We start from the raw sequence: 24,636 nt of genomic DNA, 5'->3' as shown, positions 1-24,636 counted from the left end.
CTCCATGTTTTGACCATCGTGCATGCCTCTAAATTTGAGCCACTTATATGCCATCTAAGTAGTCCTTTAGCTTTGTTTTAACATGCTAAAAACTTGTTTTTAGTTGCTTAATGCATCCCATGTTTGTTGTGATAAATGTGCTTCAAAGCTTCATGACTTGCCTCAAGTACTTGGACCATGCTTGCATGCATTTGCTTGTCTTGTTTAACATGATTTGGCATCATTTTATGACATGATTTTCAATGCTTATGTTGCATGCTAATTAGTCCATGATTCCCCCTTTCAAGTGTGTTTGAAAGTTGTTCAATTTGTGCCTAAGTGTCGGCCTTTCAACACATGTATGTGTGTATGTGTATTTGGTCCCTCATTATAACACTTTGGCCCTTGTTTTAGGCCTTATTGGAGCTGCCTAAACCATGCCTAAGTCCACCTTTTTATTGGTTTGCATGCCCCTATGTTTGCTTGTATGCTTGCATAAGTTTGTTGCCATGCCATGTTGCATCCTTAGCTTGCATGCCTAGGTTGCATTGCATATTGCATGCATGCCTTGTTCCTTGACTTAGTGATAGGAATTGGGCCTTGTTTGGTTGATTGGTTTGCATTTCATTTGACATGAAAATTGCATACTTGATTCCTTGGGCCATCATGCATGGAAATGCGTGATTGGTGGTCCGAGAATCGAGGCACATGTCCTTTTGAGTCACAAACGTGATAAGGGGCATGAGTGGTGCATACATGCTTTGAATTGTGCTGCCATGCTTTGCCTTGCCCTCTGTTGCTGTGAGTTGCAGGTTCTGCGGGCTTTATTTGTCGACCGGCAGTGTAAAGTGCCGACCGGCAATAATTTATCTGCCGACAGCTTCATTTTGTGCCGGTGGCCATATCACACTGCCGGTGGCAATTCCATTCAGCCGGTGGTGATCCCCATTGCCCAAGGAAGCAGTCCTGAGGTTTTGGCAACCTCCAGAGGAGTGAAGGAAGGAAAACAGAGGCAGCTCACGCATGGCGGCGCATTTCCCGAGGCGATTTACTGTTTTCTTAGTTTAATTAAATTTGCTTAGTTGTTTAGGCAATTTGTAATATTTAATTAGCTTGCGTAGTTAATTAATTTGTAATATTTATTTGGTCCCTCCGAGTGGGGGCAAATCTGTAATAAGTGTGTGTGGGTGGTGTGTATGTCTTCCAATCCCCACTTCTTTCTTCCCTTTTATTTACCTGCTTATGATGGTAGATTAGGGCATCTTTAAAATTAGCATACCGTATGCTATGCATGCGTGCATCCATACATTTGTATTACTTACATTAGGCTCGGTACATTATGCTAACTGCATCTGTATTTCAATTCACAAATTGAATATGTGGTAGTTGATCGCATTTCACATGCCATGTTTAAGGTTAGCCGAGCCTGCCTAGATTGCATTTTTGCATGTGATGCATTAGCCATTTTTAACATAAACTAGGACATGCATGTTTGCTAACTAGTTTACTGTTTTGGCACGGAGTACGATGTAAGTATTTATGCTTTAGCATCCCGCATGCGTGTGAGTGTTGCCATGACAGTATGCCTGCCATGCGGCTAAGTGCTTATGTGTTAAATTGTTTGAATGCCTGTGGGTGAAGGTTGGATTGTTGAATTGGAAGAACTCATTGAAATCCGTGTTTTAGTCTACTTGCGAATAGCAAATTTCCAAAGCGCTTTTCAAAACAAACGGATATGCAATGCTTATTTCCAAATTAGGCAATCTAGTCTATACTTGTTTGTTGCGCGCATAACATAGTAATTCTAGGCTAATAAATGGAATAAGAACACGTAATGTTTTCAAAATCGGATGTCATGGTTAGTAGAGGCCGGTCTTCGGACCGGGAAAAAGGGGGTGCTCATAGCTGACCTTCCCCGATCGTACCCAAGCTCCCGAGCCGAGACAACTCCGGTGATGACGAACATGTGGCCTTCGGCACCGAGTCAGGGTTTCCTAAATTTCCCCATTTTAAAAATATTTAGGTGGCGACTCTGTATCTGGCAAAGCAGTCCATGTTTGGCACTACTTATTCAAAAATCTGTTTCTCAAAACGATTTGCCAGATTTGGACTCTTTGGTTCAGATTAAGAACCGCGACAATAAAATCGCGAGTCCGAACTGTAGTAGCATAAGGCCCCCCTCCGCGGGCGCGTCTACAGTTTCTGGCGACTCTGCTGGGGATTTTTAGAGAGCTTGACTCAAACGCATGATATCCTATTTTGACTTCATTTATGTGTTTCTCTGCATTGCATGTGCATTGGTGCGCCTAGGAACACAGTGTTTGCCATCTGCCATTCCTGAACGGTTTGCCGGAGGCTTGTCTTGTCAAGGCATGACCATAAGGCTGACCGGCTATGGGCTCTGACAGTATGGGAACACAAACCCCTGTTTTTACCGAGGCACCCTTTTCGACCATTCGACCTAGTGCATATTCGGATCCATAGTGACCATTCCAAGTTAGGACAGGTTGCTTACCCGATGTTAGGTTGTTTGAAAACCGCTGTGTGCGTAGTGAAACCCTAGCTCCTGACAAAATAGGACAGGGAAACCCTACCCCAGCATAGGGGTGTTTTGGTTCTCTTTACTTGCTATGTGTTTTTAGAATGTATTTCTACAGGAAAAGTACATGTCAGTTTGCAAGTTTGAGTATCAGACCTGAGGACACCAGTATTAGTATCAGTTATGAGAATCAGTTATCTGCGGGTATCAGGGTTAAGTTTTCGGGAACAGTGATTTCTGGGAACAGTGATCAGCAGTAGGGTACAGTTGTTTGGCCACACCCGTGTTTGATCAGTTTGGGCTGAAATGCTGTCTGTTTTTCCTTTCAGTTCAGAGAGTCGCAGAGTTGATATAGAATATCCAGTGTCTCCCCTTCCTGAGGCAGGACTTATGGCGGCACAGAATACAGAAGAAATTGTGGTTATGACTGCTACATTGGAGCAGGGGACCGCTCCGCAGAGTGAGGCCAGCATCAATATGTCACATCCACCCAGGTCGCCCGTTGTGCACCCGGTCTGGGCTCCCCAGTTATACCAGGCTCGTGAGCCCACCACCTTTGAATTGATGGGGATGATAGGTGACCTCCAGAGGTCCGTGGCCGATCTGGCCTATGGAATGTCGGCTTCACTGCCAGCGGCGCCATATGCCGGGAATTTCATACCACAGGAGCCCCCGCTACTGGGGCGGATTGTGATAGAGCTCAGCCAGCCAGAGGTGGCTTCCAGCTACCGCCACGACATGTCAACAACAACCGGGCTTCGCTCTGAAGTAGCAACCCAAACCCTTGACCAGGCTGAGGCCGGAGGAAAAGACAAAATGAAGGCAGATGCCGATCCTATCGAACAACTGCTGTGGGCAGTCGAGGCTCTGAAAGTCAGAGGGATGAACAAACAACAAACATCTGCAATCGTGACCAAAGCTGTGGATGATGCTTTCCCCACTCCAATCAAAGGCAGTTCAAGCCAGGCAGAAAATCGGGATAGGCCCCGTCATGCCCAGACAATTCCTGTCGTTCCCAACCCTGCACCGGGAAAGGGTCAAAAAGCCAAGGCAGTGCCAGCCGACCCTTTCGCTAGCGCATCTGGCAAGAATCCTCAAACTTCAAAGTACCTGCCCCGAGGGCGCAGGGTCTTTCATGACCTCTACATGCCTTTGTCTAGGGCATTACTAATATTGGCGAAGAATGGGCATCTTAAACCTTTGGAGCCTCGGCCACTCCTGAAGAATCTTCCCGCCACGCATGATGCTACCTTGTACTGCGCGTACCACCAACAGTCCGGCCACAGTACCGATGGTTGTTTCCGCCTTCGTCATGAAGTGCAAGATTTGATCGACAACAAGGTTATCCTCCCACCCACCTCAGCCAAGTCCGTTACCACCCAGTTGTTGGATTTCGAGGGCTCAGATACTGCGAGTATGTAAAGTGAACCGCCTGCGGGCGACATTTGGTATATTTTGGATGTAGCGTCTGGCACGCATTTTTGAGCATCGGTGAAACCGAGTTTTGTAAATCCTGGCTTGGGTGTCGAGTCAGTCTTTTGTTTTGAGTCTGTCTCTTTGTCTTGAGTCAGTCTTTTTGCTTAAGGGTCTGTCTTGTTGTATCGAGTCAGTCCCTTTTGTATATAATACCAGGTGATTCTGGGGGTTGTTGCCTCGAAAACCATTTTGTCTTGTAATTATCTGTTTTCGTTTTGAGTCTGTTTCTGCCAAGGGGCCAGTTACACCAACAAATCCGAATGAAACAGCTATTGCTACCTCACTTTCATGCTTGCTTTCAGCATAAGTGCCAGAGAATTTGATTGGGCTGACAGTACATCTCGCCTGCTCTCATGCGCGCCAAACTCATTGCATTAACCTAAGTTTTTCAAAAAAAAACAAACCTTTTGAACATTGCGGTGATAAAAACGGAGAGGAAGGAATTCCTCGGGTTTTGCAAAATTTTGATCATTTTGAGAGAAAGAGAAGCGTGCTAAGCCTTTTAATGAGTGAAATCATGCTTGTCGGCGTGAGTACTGAGGAGGATCCTGGCTGGATCCAGATTGGTTCCACACTATCTTCGGCGCGAGTGATTTGTCGCTTTCTTAAAAACTTTCAAAAACAAATGTTTTACGCGGCCCTGCGAAGACCTGTGTGGAATCGCTCTTGAGGTTGCGCAGCCTAGGATCGCTCTCAGCCTCAAAATTCAACCCATCCGTTTCAAACCTTGAATCCGTTCAGAAAGTTCAACGGACAAACGCCATGAAAGGCCCGTGTGGCCAGTTTTGAAGTAGCCTTCAACCAAGAGGCACCAAAGCCGAATCAAAATGAGTAGATCTCACCAGAAGAAGCTCGTAGAGCAACCATGATGTATTCTTCTGCAAATCAGTGCAACAGCCGTTCTCCTAGACACAGGGAGGCTTCAATTTCAGGAACCATTTGGCATGGACTTGCTACGCTTTTACCCTTTGAGAGGCTGGCTGGGCCGAAAACCCGGAAGGGCGACCCAGGCAAAAGTTAGAGCAAGAGAAAAATACAAAAAAGCAAAAATACAAAAAAAGAAGAAAAGAAAAGAAATAAAAAAAAATGAAAAAATGAAAAAAAAGAGAAAAAAGAAATGAAAAAAATTAAAAAGAAAATGAAAAGAAGTTCACAAGGTCGAAAACCCGCATTGGGCGCCTTGGCAAAAGTGAGAGCCTAAAAAAAAAAAAGTGAAGGTTAAAATACCCGAGTGTACCTTAACCGGAACTACGTGAGGCTTGATTCCCATGTTTGGGATACGTAGGCAACTTCATCATGAAGTCCAGCCCCCAACGCTTTCATAGCGTCTCAGTCCATGCAATGGTTTCGATTTCATCCCAAAGTCCAGTTACCAACACCTTTCAAGGTGATTGTGTCCATATATGTGTTGTGACCGTCTTCGTCATCTCTGTGTCCGAGAGTTCGACCACCGCCAATGAAGACTGTCTGCGGATTGCTACAGCACCATCCCAAACAAGGGGCAACTTTCCGTTGCCACGAGACGCCGTTCAAACCAGGGGCAACTTTCCGTTGCCTCCCACCCCCTTCAAACCTGGGGCAATTTTCCATTGCCTTCGATCCGAGGTTGCGCATCTCAAAGAGTAAGTTCCATGCCCGTTGAGCATTGACTGTTTGCAAAAATAGTTTTTGAAAATTTTTACTGAGATTGACTATTTTCTCGAAAACTATTTCATTTTCCAAAACTGGACCATTGTCTTGGACCCAAAAAGGAAAATTTTCAATGCTTGCAGCCTGACTCACATACTTTTCAAATCAAAAATCGAACAAGTACGTTAATCCGACTCTCATTTTGATCAAAACTGTTTTAGTAGAAAGCAAAAACAAAAGAATGGTTAAAATGATGAACTAGGGCACAGTTGAGCTAGGCGTTCTGTCCCCCCTGTCATCGACGTACTTGCCAGAAGAGCGCTCTACCCGCCAGAAGAAATAGCAGTGAGCTAACGGCATTGGGCATAAACCCGCAACTTCCTATTCATCCATCAATCACCCCGGGGAGGGATGAAAAATGAGAGAATGAAGAATAGAGAGGTGTAAGTTGAGAGAAAAGTGAGGAAAAGGGTTTTGAGAGAAAATCCGAGCTCGAGAGCCGAGTGATGTTAGAATCACAAATCAGAAAGGGTGGGAAACAATGCCTAGAGAAACTGGCTCCTCGTGATCTGAGGTCCCCCGTCTTCGTTCAACGTGTCTGTGTGTCGTGTCTTTTGTTTTGTTTATCTCAACCTGTGTTTTAGGTCTTCCCGAGCGTGTCTCGTTGTGTTTAGGTCGTGTACCTTTTTATTTGAGTCCTCCCCACTATGTTTAGTTGTAGGCTCGATATCCCGGTTTGAAAAACCCTCATTCGATTTCAAAAATCATTTACACTCGGAATGCTATGCCATTCTCTACATTTGAACGTGTTTCGACTCCAACCGGTTCCATCTTTGAGCTCCGTCTTGTCAGATTGGGCTGTTTGTTCGGGGTGTGCTATGTGCAGAATGAACCGAATGCTGTGTTATGGGCTATATGCAGATTAATCCCCAACAGAGTAAGGGCTGTGTGTCCAAGAATCGGGCAGTGGATTGCTTAGGTTTATTTTGCTGTTGGCTGTTTAGTTATCTGGTTATTATAGTGCAAGTGTTCAATTTTCAGACAACCAATCAATTTCATTTACATTGAGGTGTAACATGATGGAATGCGATGCAATGCATGAGATATGTAAATGTAACACTTTTTAAGCAAAAATCTGTTCATTTTATAATCTTTTTCAAGTACAAAGTTTTGAGGAAAACAAAATCTGCCTGCGGCAGTACAAGGTAATCTAACTACCAAAGAAAAAAGGGAAAGTACAAGAAAGAAGAAAAATAACAAAAATCCGCATCTGTGTCGAGCAATCCAAGGGCCGTCAGTCTGTCCTGGTCCTCTTCCTGGACGAGGGTCCAGGAGCATCATCAGCATCATCGTCAGAGCCCGAGCTATAACCGCCTCCGGTCTCCTCCTCCGATGACTCGGACTTCGCCTCTGCTCCGCCCCTGACTCCTCGTCATCATCATCATACGAGACTGGAGCTCGCGAGCTACTCCCGACATGAGTGCGCCCCGCCTTGGAGCGGGGGAATACTCGGCCCTCCTCATCTCTCCCCCAGGCAGGGACGGAAGGTCCAGCTGAAGCACCTCCTGCCATGGGAATCTGGAAAGGAGGCTGAAAAAGTACATAAAAGGGAAATGCATCAGTATACTGTAGACAGTTTATCAGTGCAGAATGCAATGCAGAGTACAGTGTATGAATGCTGTGAGTAGTGCATCAGTGCAGAATGCAGTGTATGAGTACAGTATGAGAATGCCGTGAGCAGTCTATCAGCGCAGAATGCAGTGTATGAGTACAGTATGAGAATGCCGTGAGCAGTTTATCATCGCAGAGTGTAACAAGCCCGCGGGGGACCTCGCTACAGCTCGGACTCGATTTGTAGTCACGGTTCTAAGTCTGAACCAAAGAGTCCAAATCCGGCAAATCGTTTTGAGAAAACAGATTTTGCAAGAAGTGCCAAACATGGACTGCTTTGCCAGATACAGAGTCGCCACCTAAATGTTTTTTAATGGGAAATTTAGGAAACCCTGACTCGGTGCCAAAGGCCACGTGTCCGTCATCACCAAAGTTGCCTCGGCTCGGGAACTTGGGTACGATTGGGGAAGGTCACTTCGTGAGCACCCCCGCTTGCCCGATCAAAGATCGGCCTCTACTAACCATGATATCTATTTTTGAAAACATTGTGTGTTCTTATTCCGGTTATTAGCCTAGGTTACTATGTGATGCGCACAGCATACAAGTATAGACTGGGTCGCCCGAATTGGAACAAAACATTTCATGCTTGTTTATTTGAAAGACGGTTTGCTACTCGCAAGTAGGCTTAAAATGCAGATTTTGCCACCCGCAGGTGGGCTTAGAAAAGATGGTTTTGCCACTATCTAGTGGGCTTAAAACAAATAGTTGATGATTTATTCCAATTCGAGTAACCCAACCTTCACCCACAGGCATTCAGACAGTTATATCACATAAGCATTTAGCCTCATGGTAAGCATGCTATTTATGGCAGTCACTCACACGCATGCAGGGATGCTAAAGCATAAAGCTTACCGGGTACTCCAAGCTAAAACAGAAACTCATTAGAATTTTATGCATGATCCTAACTATACAGAAATGCCTAATGCAACACATGCAAAATGCAACTATAGCAGGCTCGGCTATTCTAAACATGGCGTATGGAATGCTACAACTGACATATATTCAATTTGGAATTGAAAATACAATGCAGTTAGCATGATGCGCCGAGCCCGGTGCATGCAATACAGATGAATGATGCAAACGTGCTGTCATACTGTATGCTAATTAAAATATGCCCTAATCTAACCATCATAAGCAGATAAATAAAAGGGAGAAAGACGTGGGGTTGGAAGACATACAACACACACACGCACACTTATTACAGTTGTGCCCTCGCGCAGAGGGTCCGAATAAATAATACAGTTCCAAATGAAAGAATATTACAGTCCAAATATCACAGTCCGAATAATGTACAAATTTTTAATTAATTAATGAATTAACTAAGAAAGCGGTAAAACTGGCATGCAAGCTAGGGACTGCCTTGCTTCTGATGAATGTTGTATGTTTGGGCTGCCTTGCGCGGAAATCCACTGGGATGCCCCAATTAGCCTCTGTTTACACCTTTTCTTGAAATGCGCGCCAAGCTTCGAAAAGTTGCTGATTCTTTATTTGCTGCAACAGAGAGCAGGAAAGGGGCATAGCAATGTATTTGCACAGATATATGCATGCCTCGATCCTCGTGCCACCAATCACGCATACCGAGGCATGATGGCCGAGGAGTCGAATTGCACAACTCAATATAGAATGAATGCACATGAAAACACAACAAGAACATAACTCCATCATGGGTAATCCGGAGTGTCGGTGACTGGGGAATTGAGATACATTCCGTCACTCGGAGTACGAAACGCACCTCGGTTCCCGTGCCCGGGCTAACTCCTATTCCGAACACGATGCAATATGCATGATATGCATGAAATGCGACTAAGATACAATCCTAACATACACAATGCTGTAAAAATGAGATGCCTCGAAATACGTGCACACGGGCACGCAAACCGAGAAAATGACAGAATGCGATCTAAGATACAACCTAGTATGCACTATGCTGTGAAAATGAGATGCCTCGAAATGCGTGCACACGAGCATGCAAACCGAGGCAATAACAGAATGCGATCTAAGATACAACCTAGTATGCACTATGCTGTAAAAATGAGATGCCTCAAAATACGTGCACACGGGCACGCAAACCGAGAAAATGACAGAATGCGAACTAAGATACAACCTAGTATGCACTATGCTGTAAAAATGAGATGCCTCGAAATACGTGCACACGGGCACGCAAACTGAGAAAATGACATATGCAATGCAAATAACATGAAAACATGATATGGGCTTATACCAACATGAGAGAGCCTCAGCCACACTCACATAGGATGCCGGTGGATGAAATGGAGTGCCTCGAAATGCGTGCACACGGGCACGCAAACCGAGGCAATGCAAAAATGCAAGCTATGGCATGGGAAATGATATGCAAACATGCTAATGGGATTTCAGCACTGAAAACTGGGGGAAAACAACCCCGAAATGAGGCGAAAACACACCCGATGCATGGAATCTCTCCCGAAATGCAAAATTAGGCACCCGAAATGGCCTATAGCTATTCCAAACATGCAAAATTGGTACATGGAATGTAAAGACAGAAGCAAGGCAGCCCCAAAATATGCATTTTACTAGTATAAAACATGGCCAAACAGCAAGCAAAGATAGGGCAAAACTAGCATGCAAGAAATGGCCCTAAACATGGGATTAAGAAGCAACTCATAGCTGATGTCCTCAAACAGGTTAGGGCCCTTCAACAAAGTTCAAGAGGGGCCCAAAATATGATGTTTTCCAGAACTGTAAAAACCCAAAAAACAAACACAGGTATGGCTGCACTTTCATGCAAGAAAAAGGGCCAAAAGGTGGCCAAAGAGGCAAGTGGTATATACAAAGCCCAAACTGAAAAATTGCCTTCTTCAACATTGAAGAGGGACCAAAAATATGACTATTTTCAGAACTGTAAAATGGCCAAAACAGTATACAAACGTGCTAGAAATGCAATGCAAAATGAGGCTCAAAAGTGGCTATAACACAAAGTATACAAAATATTCCACAAAAGGCCAAAGACCCTTAATGAAACATGAAGAATGGACCAAAATAAGACTATTTTCAGAACTGTAAAATGGCCAAAAACAAAAGCATGATAGGCTAACAAAACATGCAAGAATGGGGACCAAAAGAGAGATATAACATGAAGTGGCATATGGAGGTCCCAAACCATGAAAGGCCCTAAATGAAACATGAAGAATGGAACAAAATAAGACTATTTTCAGAACTGTAAAATGGCCAAAAACGAAAGCATGATAGGCTGCCAAAGCATGCAAAAATGGGACCAAAAAGGGAATATAAAGGCAAGTATAGCATGGAAGTCTCAAACAGTGTTGAGACCTTCTTCAATGTTGAAGAGGGGCTCAAAATAAGCCTATTATCAGTTTACAACATGCTCTAAAACAAATCACACACAAGCTAAAAATATCATGCAAGAAAATGACATTTTAGAGGGATAATGAAGCAAGTGCAAGATGGAGGGCTCAAACAGGGTTGAGCCCTTAATGAGACATGAAAATGAGCTCAAAATAAGGCCACTTTCAGTTATGTCCGGAGCTCAAAGCAAAAAGCATAGATGGCTAAGAAATATTGCAAAGAAAAGCTCAAAAAAAGGGAAATAGCAACTCACCCTTGGAGACAAGTCTTTTGTTGCTTCTTGGACCAATTTGCAGCACCTTTAGCCTTTGAGAAGCCCTCCTTGTTGCTGTAAATGAAGTGGTGATGGTAGAGCTTGGTGGTGATGAAGAAAACAAGGTGTAGGACTTAAGGATTTTTAGGAAAATGAGGGAGATGGAGGGAGATATGTGTATTGAGGCTTGAAGACAATTTTTTCCAACCCCAAAATGTGATGTTGGCTGCTGGTTATAAGGGCCAAAAAGGGGGTGTAAAGGTGGGGGAAAAGGAGGCCAACTTTCCCTTTCCCCCACAAAATATCCCCCGGATATTGATATTTTCTGGGGGATAAAGCTATACAGCTGTAAAGTGAACAGTGTGGGGATCTCGGCCGGCCAGTTATTTTGGTTGCAGGTGGCCGGCCGGCCACACCCCCTAGCCGGCCGGCTAGGGGTCAAAAGGGTCAAGCTGATTTAGTGGCCGGCCACCACATGATGGTGTCCTTCCATGTGTCCTCAACACAACCCTGTGGTTAAAAGTCCAAGAAAGTGGCTCAAGGGTATTCAACATTAGCTCAGAAAGAGGGGTTCAAAAGGGTCAAGTGGAATTACTGGCCGGCCACCATTTTTTAGGATCCTCCCAAGTGTGTACATCACAAATATGTGGTTGAAAGTTCAAGAAAGTGGCCCCAAGGTGTTCAACATTAGCCCGGAAGGAGGGGTTCAAAAGGGTCAGGTGGAATTACTGGCCGGCCACCATTTTTTAGGATCCTCCCAAGTGTGTACATCACAAATATGTTGTTGAAAGTTCAAGAAAGTGGCCCCAAGGTGTTCAACATTAGCCCGGAAGTGTGAAAAACGGGCGTCGGAGGGCGTCGGTGGATATATAACTGGTTGCTGCAACAATTACTGGCCTCCCACCCTTCAGTGACCTCCCCGGTGATAAAACAGAGGTACCTGCCAAAAATGAACGAAAACCGTTGCAAAACGAATGTTCGGGGGCCAAAACGCGCAGTTCGAGGTCCCGAAAATGGGCCGTTAAGCACCAAAAGTGGCATTCGGTCACGAAGTGGGTTTCTTAGACCCAAGTGTTCCTCAAAAGGGAGAAAATAGGAAGTATGCCAAAAATCAGAACAAACGGAGATGGTTAGGCGGTCCCAAACCGAGGCACACGGCCAACGATCCCGAAAAACCGGAAACCGGACTCCGAAATGGGCAAAATGGCCTACGACCACGAAATGTAGCCTATGGACATTGAGAGATGGTCTACGGGACCTCTCCCTTCCCTCAGGAAAAGAAACAAAGAAAATTGAGCCTGGTTCGCAAACCGAGGCAAAGCACAAAAGAGGGTTCGGAAGTCCGGAAGCAGGGATCACGGCCGCGACTCTGAAACTTCTGAACGAGCACAATATGCAACATCACCAAGCGCTCAATCAGTGACGTCTGAGTCTTAAGGTCGGTCAAAAATGGGGTGTCTACAGTTGTCCCTCTTTGACAGAACTCGGAAGTCACAAGTGACGGGAGTGAATGTCAAAGCCCAGAGACGACCCATTTTTGACAAGGCCGAAGACTTAGACAAACGTACAAAGTAAACAGAGATGTGCCCGCAGGCATGGGGGGGGCAAAATGCAAAGCGATATGCAAGAAGCCCAACATAACTCAATGATCATGCAAATGCAGCAAGCTGTAATGAAGCAAGTATTCGCAAATAGATGCAACAGTTTTAAGCAAGAATGCAAAGCAATAACTACATTTCATGCAGTTTAGAATGCGGAGGATTATTCAATCCCCGCCACGTCTCACTCGGAGAAGATACGATACCTGCGCGATTCGTCTGGTCGCACCAGCGTCAATTGAACCGTACATGCAATATCGTGCCTGCAAAAGAGAGAAATTGCAACAAGTACAATATGCTAATAACATATATTTAATGTGATTCCGAAAGTTTGACACACGCAGCGCCGGCGAGTGAATGCATCGCAATGCAAGAGTGGAACATGCGTGACATCGTATGCTCAAACATAGAGGTATGCCAATATCAAGAAATGTGCATAAAAATGTAAGTATGCTCATGAGAATGCAAGTTATGTGCATGATAGTACAAAAGGAGCATAAATCAGGGTGCCCGTTTGTTGTAAAATAACGAGCACGAAAATGCGTGTTTCGGCGAAGGCAACTCGATCACGGCCTCCGATCCGCTTCCCGGAAAGGCTACAACTCATTCAAAAAGGATACACTTTGATTTTGATGAATGATGATGAGACACTGTAGACGTCCCCGAACGCCCCGGGAGGGTGAGCTCCCGTTCTGTTCATTTGGGGTCACTACAGCTCGGACTCTTTAATGTCACGGTTCCTAATCTGAACCAAAGAGTCCAAATCCGGCAAATCGTTTTGAGAAACTGATTTTTTTGAAAAAGTAGTGCCAAATATGGACTGCTTTGCCAGATACAGAGTCGCCACCTAAATATTTTATTTTGGGAAATTTAGGAAACCCTGACTCGGTGCCAAGAGGCCACGTGTCCGTCATCACCAAAGTTGCCTCGGCTCGGGAACTTGGGTACGATTGGGGAAGGTCACTTCATGAGCACCCCCGCTTGCCCGGTCATAGACCGGCCTCTACTAACCATGATATCAATTTTTGAAAACATTGTATGTTCTTATTCCGGTTATTGGCCTAGTTTACTATGTGATGCTCACAGCATACAAGTATAGACCGGGTCGCCCAAATTGGAATAAAACATTTCATGCTTGTTTTTGAAAATGGTTTGCTACCCGCAGGTAGGTTTGAAACATTTGATGATTTTTTCCAATTCAAACAACCCAACCTTCACCCACAGGCATTCAGGCAGTTATATCATATAAGCACATAGCCTCATGGTAAGCATGCTATCATGGTAGTCACTCACACGCATGTAAGGATGCTAAAGCATAAAACTCACCGAGTACTCCAAACCAAAATAGAAACTACATTAGAAATCATGCATGATCCTAAGTATACAGAAATGCCTAATGCAACACATGCAAAATGCAACTATAGCAGGCTCGGCTATTCTAAGATGGCATATGGAATGTTACAACTATCATGTATCCAACTTTGAAATTGAAAATACAATGCAGTTAGTATGATGCGCCGAGCCCGGTGCATGCAATACAGATGAATGAATGCAAACATGCTGTCATACTGTATGCTAATTGAAACATGCCCTAATCTAACCATCATAAGCGGATAAATAAAAGGGAGAAAGACGTGGGGTTGGAAGACATACAACACACTCACGCACACTTATTACAGTTGTGCCCTCTCGCAGAGGGTCTGAATAAATATACAGTCCAAATATTACAGTCCTGAATAAAAGAATATTACAGTCCAAAATATTACAGAATCCTAATTAATTAATGAATTAACTAAGAAAGCAAATAAAACTGGCGTGCAAGCCAGGGACTGCCTTGCTTCTGACGGATGATGCATGTCCAGATTGTCTTGCGCGGAAATCCACCGGAATGCCCCGATTAGCCTCTGTTTACATCTGTTCTTGAAATGCGTGCCAAGCCCCAAAAAGTTGCTGATTCCTGATTTTGCTGCAACAGAGAGCAGGAAAGGGGCATAGCAATGTATTTGCACAGATATATGCATGTCTCGATCCTCGTGCCACCAATCACGCATACCGAGGCATGATGGCCGAGGAGTCGAAATGCACAACTCAATATAGGATGAATGCACATGAAACTACAGCTAAAACCTAACTCCATCATGGATAATCCGGAGTGTCGGTGACTGGAGAATTGAGACACATTCCGTCACTCGGAGTACGAAATGTACCTCGTTTCCCGTGCCCGGGCTAACTCCTATCCCGAACACGATGCGATATGCATGATATGCATGAAATGAAACTAAGATACAATCCTAACATATACAATGCTATGGAAATAAAATGCCTCGAAATGCGTGCACACGGGCACGCAAATCGAGAAAATGACAGAATGCAATCTAAGATACAACCTAGTATGTATTATGCTATGAAAATAAGGTGCCTCGAAATGCGTGCGCACGGGCACGCAAACCGAGGCAATGGTATATGTAATGAAAATGAGGTGCCTCGACATGCGTGCACACGGGCACGCAAATCGAGGCAATGACGGAATGCGATGAAGTGATGTGCCTCGAAATACGTGCACACGGGCACGCAAACCGAGGCAATGGCAGAATGCGATGAAATGAGGTGCCTCAAAATGCGTGCACACGGGCACACAAACCGAGGCAATGGCAGAATGCGATGAAATGACATGGGAACATGATATGGGCTTATACCAACATGAGTGAGCCTCAGCCACACTCACATAGGATGCCGGTGAATGAAAATGGGGTGCCTCGAAATGCGTGCACACGGGCATGCAAACCGAGGCGATGACGAAATGTGATGGAATGACATGGAAACATGATATGGGCTTATACCAACATGAGTGAGCCTCAGCCACACTCACATAGGATGTCGGTGAATGAAAATGGGGTGCCTCGAAATGCGTGCACACGGGCACGCAAACCGAGGCAATGACAGAATGCGATGAAATGACATGGGAACATGATATGGGCTTATACCAACATGAGTGAGCCTCAGCCACACTCACATAGGATGCCAGCGGATAAAAAAGGGGTGCCTCGAAATGCGTGCACACAGGCACGCAAACCGAGGCGATGACGAAATGTGATGGAATGACATGGAAACGATAGCAATCATTCTAATGGAATTTCAGCATGTAAAATATGGGGGAAGAAAGTCCCGAAATGAGGCGAAATGACATGAAATGCAAGGAATTGTCCCGAAATGCGAATTTAGGCACCCGAAATGACCTATAGCTATGCCAAACATGCACAATATGGATATGCAATGCAAAGGCAGAAGCTAGACAGTCCCAAAAAATGCACTTTCACAGTTATAAACATGGCCAAACAGCAAGCATAGGTATGGTAAAAATAGCATGCAAGAATAGGGGCCAAAAGAGGGGTAATGAAGCAAGTGATACAAGCAAAACCCAAACTGAAAAATTTCCTTCTACAACATTGAAGAGGAACAAAAAATATGAATATTTACAGTTTATGGCAGCCTCAAAATCAGTATACAAACATGATATAAATGTGATGCAAAATAAGGCTCAAAAATGGCTATAACATGAGGTATGCAAAATAATCACCAAACAGCCAAAGACCCCTAATAAAATATGTAGAATGGACCAAAATAAGCACTTTTCCAGAACTGTAAAATGGCCAAAAACAAAAGCATGGTAGGCTAACTAAACATGCAAGAATGGGGAATAAAAGAGGGATATAACATGAAGTGACCTATGGAGGCCCCAAACCATGAAAGGACCTAAATGAAACATGAATAATGGACCAAAATAAGAACTTTTTCAGAACTGTAAAATGGCCAAAAACAAAAGTATGATAGGCTGCCATTGCATGCAAGAATGGGGAAGAAAAGAGGAGTATAAAGGTAGGTACAACATAGAAGTCCCAAATGGTGTTGAGCCCTTCTTCAATGTTGAAGAGGGGCTCAAAATAAGCCTAATATCAGTTTACAACATGCTCGAAAACAGATTGCTCATGGGTCAAAAATAGCATGCAAAACTATGACATACAAGAGGATCAATGAAGCAAGTGTGTCATGGAGGGCTCAACCCTGTTTGAGCCCTTAATGAAAAGTGAATATGAGCTCAAAAGAGGGCCCTTTTCAGTTTGGGCCGGAGCTTGAAACAAAAAGCAAGTGGGGCTTACAAATAAATCAAGAAAGAGGGTCAAAATGAAGAAAAGGTTACTCACCCTTGAAGACTCAAACTTTTGTTGCTTCTTGGATGAATTTGCAGCTTCTTTGGCCTTTGAGAAACCTTCCTTGTTGCTGGAAATCAGGTGGTGGTGGTAGAGCTTGGTGGTGTAGAAGGAATGATGGTTAGGGACTTAGAGATTTTTCAAGAAATGAGAGGTATAGAAATGGAGTTATGTATGGAAGCTTGAAGAAGAGTTTTTCTAACCCCAAAATACTACAAGGCTTGCTTGCTATATAGGCCAACAAGGGGGTGTAAAGGTGGGTGAAAAGGAGAGTAATATTCCCCCACGAAATATCCCCCAGATAAAGATCTTTTCTGGGGGATAAAGCCTCACAGCTCTAAAGGGAACAGTGCAAGGAATACGGCCGGCCTGGTACTTTTGTTGCAGGTGGCCGGCCGGCCACACCCCCTAGCCGGCCGGCTAGGGGTCAAAAGGTTCAATGAGATTTTCTGGCCGGGCACCAACTGATGGTGTTCTCCTATGTGTGTAAGACACAACCATGTGGTTAAAATTCCAAGAAAGTGGGTCCAAGGGGTTCAACATTGGCCCGGAAGGAGGGGGTCAAAAGGGTCAAGTTGAATTAATGGCCGGCCATGAACTTTTAGGGTCCTCTCATGTGTGTACATCACAAATATGTGGTTCAAAGTTCAAGAAAATGGGTCCAAGGGGTTCAACATTAGCCCGGAAGGAGGGGGTCAAAAGGGTCAAGTTGAATTAATGGCCGGCCATGAACTTTTAGGGTCCTCTCATGTGTGTACATCACAAATATGTGGTTCAAAGTTCAAGAAAAAGGGTCCAAGGGGTTCAACATTAGCCCGGAAGTGCGAAAAACGGGCGCCGGAGGGCGTCGGAGGATGTATAACTGGTTGCTGCAACAATTGCTGGCCTCCCACCCTTCAGTGACCTCCCCGGTGATAAAACAGAGGTACCTGCCAAAAATGAACGAAAACCGTTGCAAAACGAATGCTCGGGGACCAAAACACGCAGTTCGGGGTCCCGAAAATGGGCTATTAAGCACCGAAAGTGGCATTCGGCCACGAAGTGGGCTTCTCAGCCCCCAGTGTCCCTCAAAAGGGAGCAAATAGGAAGTATGCCAAAAATTAGAGCAATAGGAGATGGTTAAGCGGTCCCGAACCGAGGCACACGGCCTGACGGCTCCGAAAACCGGAAACCGGACTCCGAAATGGGAAAAATGGCCTACGGCCACCAAATGTAGCCTACGGACATTGAGAGATGGTCTACTGGACCTCTCCCTCCCCTCAGGAAAAGAAACAGATAAAACCGAGTCTGGTTCGCAAACCGAGACAAGGTATAAAAGAGGGTTCGGAAGTCCGGAGGCAGGGCTCATAGCCGCAACTCTGAAACTTCTGAACGAGCACATTATGCAACATCACCAAGCGCTCAATCGGTGACGTCTGAGTCTTAAGGTTGGTCAAAAATGGGGTGTCTACAGTTGCCCCTCTTTGACAGAACTCGGAAGTCATAAGTGACGGGAGTGAATGTCAAAGCCCAGAGACGACCCATTTTTGACAAGGCCGAAGACTTAGACAAACATACAAGATAAACAGAGATGTGCCCGCAGGCATGCCCGCAGGCAGGGGGCAAAATGCGAATGATATGCAAGAAGCCGAAGGTAACCCAATGATCATGCAAATGCAGCAAGCTGTAATGAAGCAAGTATTCGCAAATAGATGCAACAGTTTTAAGCAAGAATGCAAAGCAACAACTACATTTCATGTAGTTAAGAATGCGGAGGATTATTCAATCCCCGCCACGTCTCACACGGAGAAGATACGATACCTGCGCGATTCGTCTGGTCGCACCAGCCTCAATTGAACCGTACATACAATATCGTGCCTGCAAGAGAGAGAAATTGCAACAAGTACAATATGCTACCAACATATATTTAATGTGATTCCGAAAGTTCGACACACGCAGTGCCGGCAAGTGAATGCATCGCAATGCAAGAATCGAACATGCGTGACAACGTATGCTCAAACATAGAGGTATGCCAATATCAATAAATGTGCATGTTAATGCAGGTATGCTCATGAGAATGCAAGATAATGTGACACGAGCATGAATCATGGTGTTCGTTTGTTATGAAACAACGAGTACGGAAACGCGCATTTCGGCGAAAGCAACTCGATCGCGGCCTCCGATCCGCTTCCCTGAAAGGTTACAACTCATTCAAAAAGGATACACTTTGATTTCGATGAATGATGATGAGACACATGTCAGACGTCGAAGCTGAAGTCCCGACGGAGCTATTTCGCGACCGGAAGTGTACTTTTCTTGAACTTTTTCAGGTCCCGGGAACTCCGATCTTCCTCAAAATTCGCAGAGAGCTAGGTGGGCATGTGAGGAACATGGCCGGCCGTTTATCTTCCCAAGGGGAGGTGGCCAACCGGTTTCCCATAAAGCTAATGGCTGGCCGGCCAGTTATCCAAAAAGCAGATAGCTGGCCGGCCATATGCCAGATCCGAGGGCATTTTGGTCTTTTTCACCCCCTTCCTTCATGCTTCTTCAACCAAGACTTGAGGCCTATAAAAGGCAGCCGAGGCCCCTTCCTTTCTTGCCTTCTACAACACTTTCCTCTCCAGATCTGAGTTTTATGCGCGTTTTCTAACGCCCCGTGCAAATTGTTTCCGTAAAAACATTCAGTTTCAAGCACTTTGAAGCGATTAAATTCCGACTTCGGAGCTTCTTTTTGCATTTTCGCCACTTGAGGTAAGTTTGCCTTAATATTTGGAAGATTTTCTCGGGAGTTGACTTTTGTTGACTTTTTTATTTCCCGAGAGTTGACTTTTGTTGACTTTTTCCAATTTCGGCTCATTTTCGTTCATTTTTGCTCCTTTTGCAGATTCTTTGAAAATGGCGGGTAATTGTCCCCACGGCGGAGGTTTTCCAGGTGCCGGCGATGATTTCAATCCCATGACTCTCCCCCCGAGGACCCGACCTTTCATTCCCGAGAGGTACCGTCCGCCAGCACATGTCCTCCCTCGTGCTGTCTTCCGTCATTTTACTAGCTTTGACGAGCGGGCACCCGTGGATCTGCTTCTCCGAGAGCCGGAGCATCACCTCTCTCATGAGGCCCGAGAGGTATTTACTTCATTTTCTGTATTCTTCGTACATTTCGCACCTTTGCCATGCTTGAACACGCAGTTTAGCTTATGACATAGTACTTTGCTTGCATCTTGAACATGTAATTTCAACATTCGAATTTCTGAACACTCGGCTCATTAATTAATTGCGAACACACAGTCCACATTAGAACACACAGCTCAAACACTGATTTGTCGAACACACTGCCCGAATTCGAAAGTGAACACACAGCCCACTCTTTAAATTTTCTGAACACGCAGCCCAGATTAGATAGTGAACACGCAGCCCACACTAGTTGAAATTTGAACACGCAGCCCAAACTTCAAATTTTCTGAACACGCAGCCCAGATAGATAGTGAACACGCAGCCCACAATTTAACTGAAAGTTGAACACGCAACCCAACTTCAAATTTTCTGAACACGCAGCCCAGATAGATAGTGAACACGCAGCCCACAATTTAACTGAAAGTTGAACACGCAGCCCAAACTTCAAATTTTCTGAACACGCAGCCCAGATAGATAGTGAACACGCAGCCCACAATTTAACTGAAAGTTGAACACGCAGCCCAAACTTCAAATTTTCCGAACACGCAGCCCAGATAGATAGTGAACACGCAGCCCACAATTTAACTGAAAGTTGAACACGCAGCCCAAACTTCAAATTTTCTGAACACGCAGCCTAGATAGATAGTGAACACGCAGCCCACAATTTAACTGAAAGTTGAACACGCAGCCCAAACTTCAAATTTTCTGAACACGCAGCCCAGATAGATAGTGAACACGCAGCCCACAATTTAACTGAAAGTTGAACACGCAGCCCAAACTTCAAATTTTCTAAACACACAGCCCACACTTTAACTGAATTTGCATGTAGCTTATTTCACTTCATCGGCATACAGCCCATTTCATCTCATTGGCACACAGCCCATTCATTCCATTGGTACACAGCCCATTTCATTTCATTGGTACACAGCCAGTTCACTTCATTATTGACACATGTATTCATTCTGAATGCAGGTTGGTTCCCGCAGTGTGCGGGGGTATGGTTCCACCATCGCACGGGACTGGTACGCCGAGCTCCCGGAGGCCGTCCGAGATTTGGTAGATTTGGCAGGATTCGGGCCCTTCTACGTCGGGTTGTCACGTTGTCCTGCCAGGAGGACACTGATGGCAGCCTTGGTAGAGAGATGGTGGGACACCACCAACTCCTTTCATTTCTCTGCTACCGGGGACATGACCATGACGCCTTTTGACTTCGCTGTATTGACCGGCCTTGACGTTGGAGGTTGGTCCATCCCCTACGATGAGGTTATGGGCGAGTGGGAGGCCGCCTGGATGTATTTATTGGGGGCTCGCCCACCTGTTGACAGGGTCTCTGGGAGGGTCCGATACACTTGGTTCTCTTCCCATTTTCGGCGGGCGGAGATGGTGCCTGAGACTCCCGAGGAGACAGAGCAGTATGCCTGCGGTTTCCTTATGTTCCTCTTCGGGACTACCCTGTTCGCCGACAGAGGGAACACCGTTGGGCTATACCTGCTGAGCGCTCTGGTCGACCTATCACAGGTCAGTAGATATGACTGGGGTGGCGCCGGCTTGGCTACCCTTTACTTTTATATGAGCGCGACCTCCCGCGGGCGGGGCGATTTACTTGGCGGCTACTGGAGAGCCTGGGAGGTAATTTTCTGTCCTCTTGATTTACATTTCTGCTCTTCATTACTTGTACATTGCACACACAGCGCACTTTTACAGTCTGTATTTTGCTCTCAGCATTTCGTACTTACATTCTGCACTGCTTTTCTCAGCTATGGGTCTATGTATACTTCCCATCATTAGCCCCAGAGTTGGAGGTGGCGGGGATTCTCATGACCCCATATTCATTGGTGTTCGAGGGCCCGCACCGGCCGAGACCTCGAGAGACCCTCCTTAACCTGCGACAGTACTTCGACACTGTGCGACATTCAGAGGTACCTCAGAACTTTCAGTTCCTTTCATTTTCATCTTTGATTTGCCCTGTATATTCTCGATTTCTGATTGGTTTATGCTTTTATCATTCGCAGATCACATGGCAGCCCTGGGTGTCCCTAGGTGACGGTCTCTGACTTCAGTATACTGGAGCGTCAGACATCTCCCAGTATAGGGTCCTGCTTGAAGGGCCGGTTGGCAGGGCATGGTTCCTGGGAGAACGCTTTCTACGCCAGGTATGGGGGTATCTTTCTCAGGATCCTCCCGCAGTACCTCCAGCCAGTATGCGGACTGCTGACAGGCTGTCTTATTCGGAGGTAGTCGGCGCCATGCTGGGCAGTGATGCTTTACTATATGTTGAGGAGGGGGACTACGCCACTTACCGTCACATATACTTGATGCCTCCATTGACGGGAGCTCATATCCCGATGATGAGGCCTGCCGGTATGTCATCCTCGGGCCAGGCTCGGGCTCGGGCTGCAGACGCCCCTTCTACTAGCAGGGCCGGTACATCTAGAGGTGGGAGTAGACCGGTTCCTCCGGCTCCGTCGACTCATCCTCATCCCGGATGGCCAGATATGCCTACTGAGTTGATGGCGTGGCAGTATGGGGCTAGCTTTCCGACTCCGATTCCACTAGAGCCTCCGATGCCCAGTGATCGATACGCCATTGATCCGGACTCACCGCCGGTATGCTCCACTTTTTTCATTCATCATTCAGATGTTTAGACACTCTTCTGTTCACTGATGATTATGAGCTCATTTTTGCAGCCATCGCGAGGGTACATGGAGGAGGTGGTTGGACTGGTGGCCACACTCGAGGGCATGGTCCTGCGTAGGGAGGCACAGTTGTCTGTCGCAGGCATTCAGGTACCCTTCAGTTTTCTGGCATTTATCATACTTCTGATGACATGCTGATTTCTACTGCATCGATAGACTATTTGTGTAGAGCACATCTGACACACACCCCACTTGTACACTGTATTTACATGCACCCACTTCATGTAGCCTTTGCTTGTATCTGCATCTGATGTATATATTTGGACTGATGCATTTGAATTGAACTTTTTGTTTTCAGATGCCTTCACGGTCCAGTCAGCCGCAGGCCAGGCCACCTGGGCCTCCTTGGGGAGCTGGGCCATCTGGGCCTTTTCAGGGAGCGGGACCATCTCGGCCTTCCCGAGGATCCGGGTCATCTAGACCTTTTCGAGGAGCTCGAGGAGGGCCTGTCCGCAGACGTAGGGCTCACGTTGTGGAGGTGGAGCCTGACGAGGAGGATGAGGATGCTGAGGAGGAGGAGGAGGCTACCGACCGTCAGTCAGAGACATCTGCTGAGGAGGGAGGCTCCGGTTTTAGCTCGGGGAATAGAGGCGAGGCTGAGGGGGATCCTGAAGATGACAGCTCCGACTCAGATGATGATGATGGTGCGGAGATTGTCCCGCAGAAGAGGATGAGGAGTGCTTCTCGTTCCTGCTCCCGAGGACTTTGATGCTGTTATTTCCTGCTTTATTTTTCTTTTTGCTAGTAGTTTGTAGCACTTTGCACATTGTTAGGCAGTTTTAATTTTTTTGTAAAACTTGTACCTTTGTTTGTTGTAAAGCATGATGAAATGAAATAGCTTTTGAAAAGGTGTTTGTATTTTAAACTTTTAGCATCGTATCGCATCAATTTATTTTGCACAAAAATGGAATTGAATGGAAATGTGCGTTGCGTAATCACCAAGTCAGGTAGTGAACCGACGCAACAAACTAAGCAACTCAACTTACTAAGATATAACAGAACCTTAGGAAGTTTACAACTCGATAAGCAAAATGCAACAACGCAAATAAACAAGACTTTAACAAAAATTGCTTAAACAGAGAGCAATGACTCAAAAACACAAAACACGTCCGCTCGACAAACAACTCGATAAGCAAAACAACAACTCGATAAACAAAACTCAACAACAACAAAGTGTACTTCTGACGATCTGGGCATCGGAACGCATCCGAAACGGAGGGAGATAAAGGCCTTTGACTCTCCCGTTGCATGGAAATGCTTGGAACTTTCCCTCGAAGGGTAAAACAGGGCCAAGGGGATACACTGGAGCATTGCTGGCCATCCCTGGGAGCCGGCCGGCCATTTTTGGTGGAGAGAGATAGCTGGCCGGCCATTTCTGAAAAAGTAAATGGCTGGCCAACCAGAAAAGGTGGCCGGCCGACCACTCAGTCCTGCAGCCACCAGATTTTTGACACGTGTCCCCGTGAATAGTGTTTTTCCTTCTATAAAAGCCTCAACTTCGGGAACATTCATTTCATCTTAGTTTTAGGCAAAGATGGAGGCGTTTCTCGCAGAAAATGTCACATCCTGGATCTCTTCTCTAGATGGCTCGGAAAAGCTGAATTTCCGGGGTTTCGGCTTGAACGCACTATTCACGTTGAGCCGTACTCCGCTACATCTCCCTTTTCTCCATGCCGCAGCAAGGTTTTGGAATCCAGTAACGCATGTTTTTAGCTTTGGCGGCCAAGAGATGTGCCCTACTTTCGAAGATTTTCAGGTTTTGATGGAGTCTGAATGCTCTGAGGTGATCTTGCCCCAGCTTCGTTTTGGCCATGCTCAGGCTTTAGGGCGGATGTGTGGGCTCACGGCGCTTGACGGTCGATCTCTGATCTGCAGTGGGGAACTGGACATTCTCGGCTTGATCCATCGTTTTTCCGACGCCGGTGACCGCAGCAACCATTATTGGCAGGGCTTCCGGCAACATGCCCTCTGCTTATGTTTGTTGTCTCACTTTCTGCTTTCCTCGGGCTTCGGCGGGGCTAGCATTCGCCTGATTGAAGTCACCCAAGGTTTGAGAGAAGGAAAGAGCTGTATTGCCATGACCTTGGCCGAG

The 24,636-nt window shown here is 45.8% G+C and overlaps 1 protein-coding gene across 1 annotated transcript in view; it reads left to right on the top strand.

Annotated features, from left to right (window-relative positions):
- The first annotated feature begins 21,973 nt into the window (after nucleotides 1–21,973).
- The window catches only part of LOC145822275 (uncharacterized), a 60,872-nt gene continuing 58,209 nt past the window's right edge, over nucleotides 21,974–24,636 (top strand). The window contains exons 1-2 of the mRNA XM_082918898.1: nucleotides 21,974–22,454; nucleotides 22,536–22,634. Coding sequence (XP_082775024.1) covers nucleotides 22,050–22,454; nucleotides 22,536–22,634 — 504 coding nt within the window. The 5' untranslated portion in view covers nucleotides 21,974–22,049. The remainder of the gene's footprint in view (nucleotides 22,455–22,535; nucleotides 22,635–24,636) is intronic.

Source organism: Camellia sinensis, chromosome 3 (assembly GCF_055761805.1).
Source record: "Camellia sinensis isolate YWXY chromosome 3, ASM5576180v1, whole genome shotgun sequence".
NCBI classification, from domain to species: domain Eukaryota; kingdom Viridiplantae; phylum Streptophyta; class Magnoliopsida; order Ericales; family Theaceae; genus Camellia; species Camellia sinensis.
Note: the sequence above shows the minus strand (reverse complement) of the source record. Positions and strands in the feature narration are given on the sequence as shown.